The sequence below is a fragment of the Eurypyga helias genome, unplaced genomic scaffold, assembly GCF_000690775.1.
Source record: "Eurypyga helias isolate BGI_N326 unplaced genomic scaffold, ASM69077v1 scaffold40093, whole genome shotgun sequence".
Classification (NCBI taxonomy): domain Eukaryota; kingdom Metazoa; phylum Chordata; class Aves; order Eurypygiformes; family Eurypygidae; genus Eurypyga; species Eurypyga helias.
In genome coordinates, this window is record NW_010242522.1 from 694 (window position 1) to 1,646 (window position 953).

The following is a 953-nucleotide window of genomic DNA, read 5'->3' on the forward strand; positions in this document are numbered from 1 at the left end:
GCGATGCACTGAGCACGGGAATGGCTCGTGTGAGGCTTAGCCTGAGCGTGAGGAAGCGTTTCCCGGTCAAAGCCGGGATCTGGCGTCCTGGAGTGGTGGGCAGTGTCCCAAGCCTGTCCGGGTCAAGGCACTTGGACATCGTCCTTAGGGACCCGCGTTATTGGCCTGGGGGAGGGGGGTGTAGGTGGGCGTTGTAGGTGCCTCACAACTACAATCTCTCCTCCTTCTCCCTTCCTCCTCCTCTGCTCCTCTCCCTTCCTCCTCCTCTGCTCCTCTCCCTTCCTCCTCCTCTGCTCCTCTCCCTTCCTCCTCCTCTGCTCCTCTCCCTTCCTCCTCCTCTGCTCCTCTCCCTTCCTCCTCCTCTGCTCCTCTCCCTTCCTCCTCCTCTGCTCCTCTCCCTTCCTCCTCCTCTGCTCCTCTCCCTTCCTCCTCCTCTGCTCCTCTCCCTTCCTCCTCCTCTGCTCCTCTCCCTTCCTCCTCCTCTGCTCCTCTCCCTTCCTCCTCCTCTGCTCCTCTCCCTTCCTCCTTCTCCTCTGCTCCTCTCCTTCTCCTCTCTTTGTCCTCCTCCTCCTCCGCTCCTCTCCTCCTGTGTCTCCTCTTCTCCTCCGCTCCGCTCCTCTCCCCTTCCCGCAGGTCAACCTCAACAGCATCAAGAGGTGTTTGCTCATCACCTACGACACCGAGACGCAGCTCCTCCATTTCCGGCATTAGTGAGTGCGGTGACTCCGCTTTCGGGGCCAACACCTTGCACCCCGTGTCTCAGCGCTGAGCTCTTCCTCCTCCTCGCAGCAGCGTGAAGGTCGTGCCCGTGGGAGTGAGCAAAGGCCTGAAGAAGCTGCTCCAGGAGAAGTTTCCCAACATGAGCCGCTTGGAAGACATCAGCGAGCTGCTGGTGAAGTGCGTGGGGGCCGGGGGGGGACATGCAGGGATCCCGGAGGTGCCTCCCGGCCTCT

General features: G+C 61.7%; 1 protein-coding gene across 1 annotated transcript in view; it reads left to right on the top strand.

Moving 5' to 3' along the window:
• LOC104507740 (suppressor of SWI4 1 homolog) overlaps positions 1–897 on the top strand; it is a gene marked incomplete at both ends in the record, with an annotated part of 1,566 nt that extends 669 nt beyond the window's left edge. The window contains 2 exons of the mRNA XM_010149107.1: positions 634–710; positions 790–897. Coding sequence (XP_010147409.1) covers positions 634–710; positions 790–897 — 185 coding nt within the window. The remainder of the gene's footprint in view (positions 1–633; positions 711–789) is intronic.
• Positions 898–953: the final 56 nt, after the last annotated feature.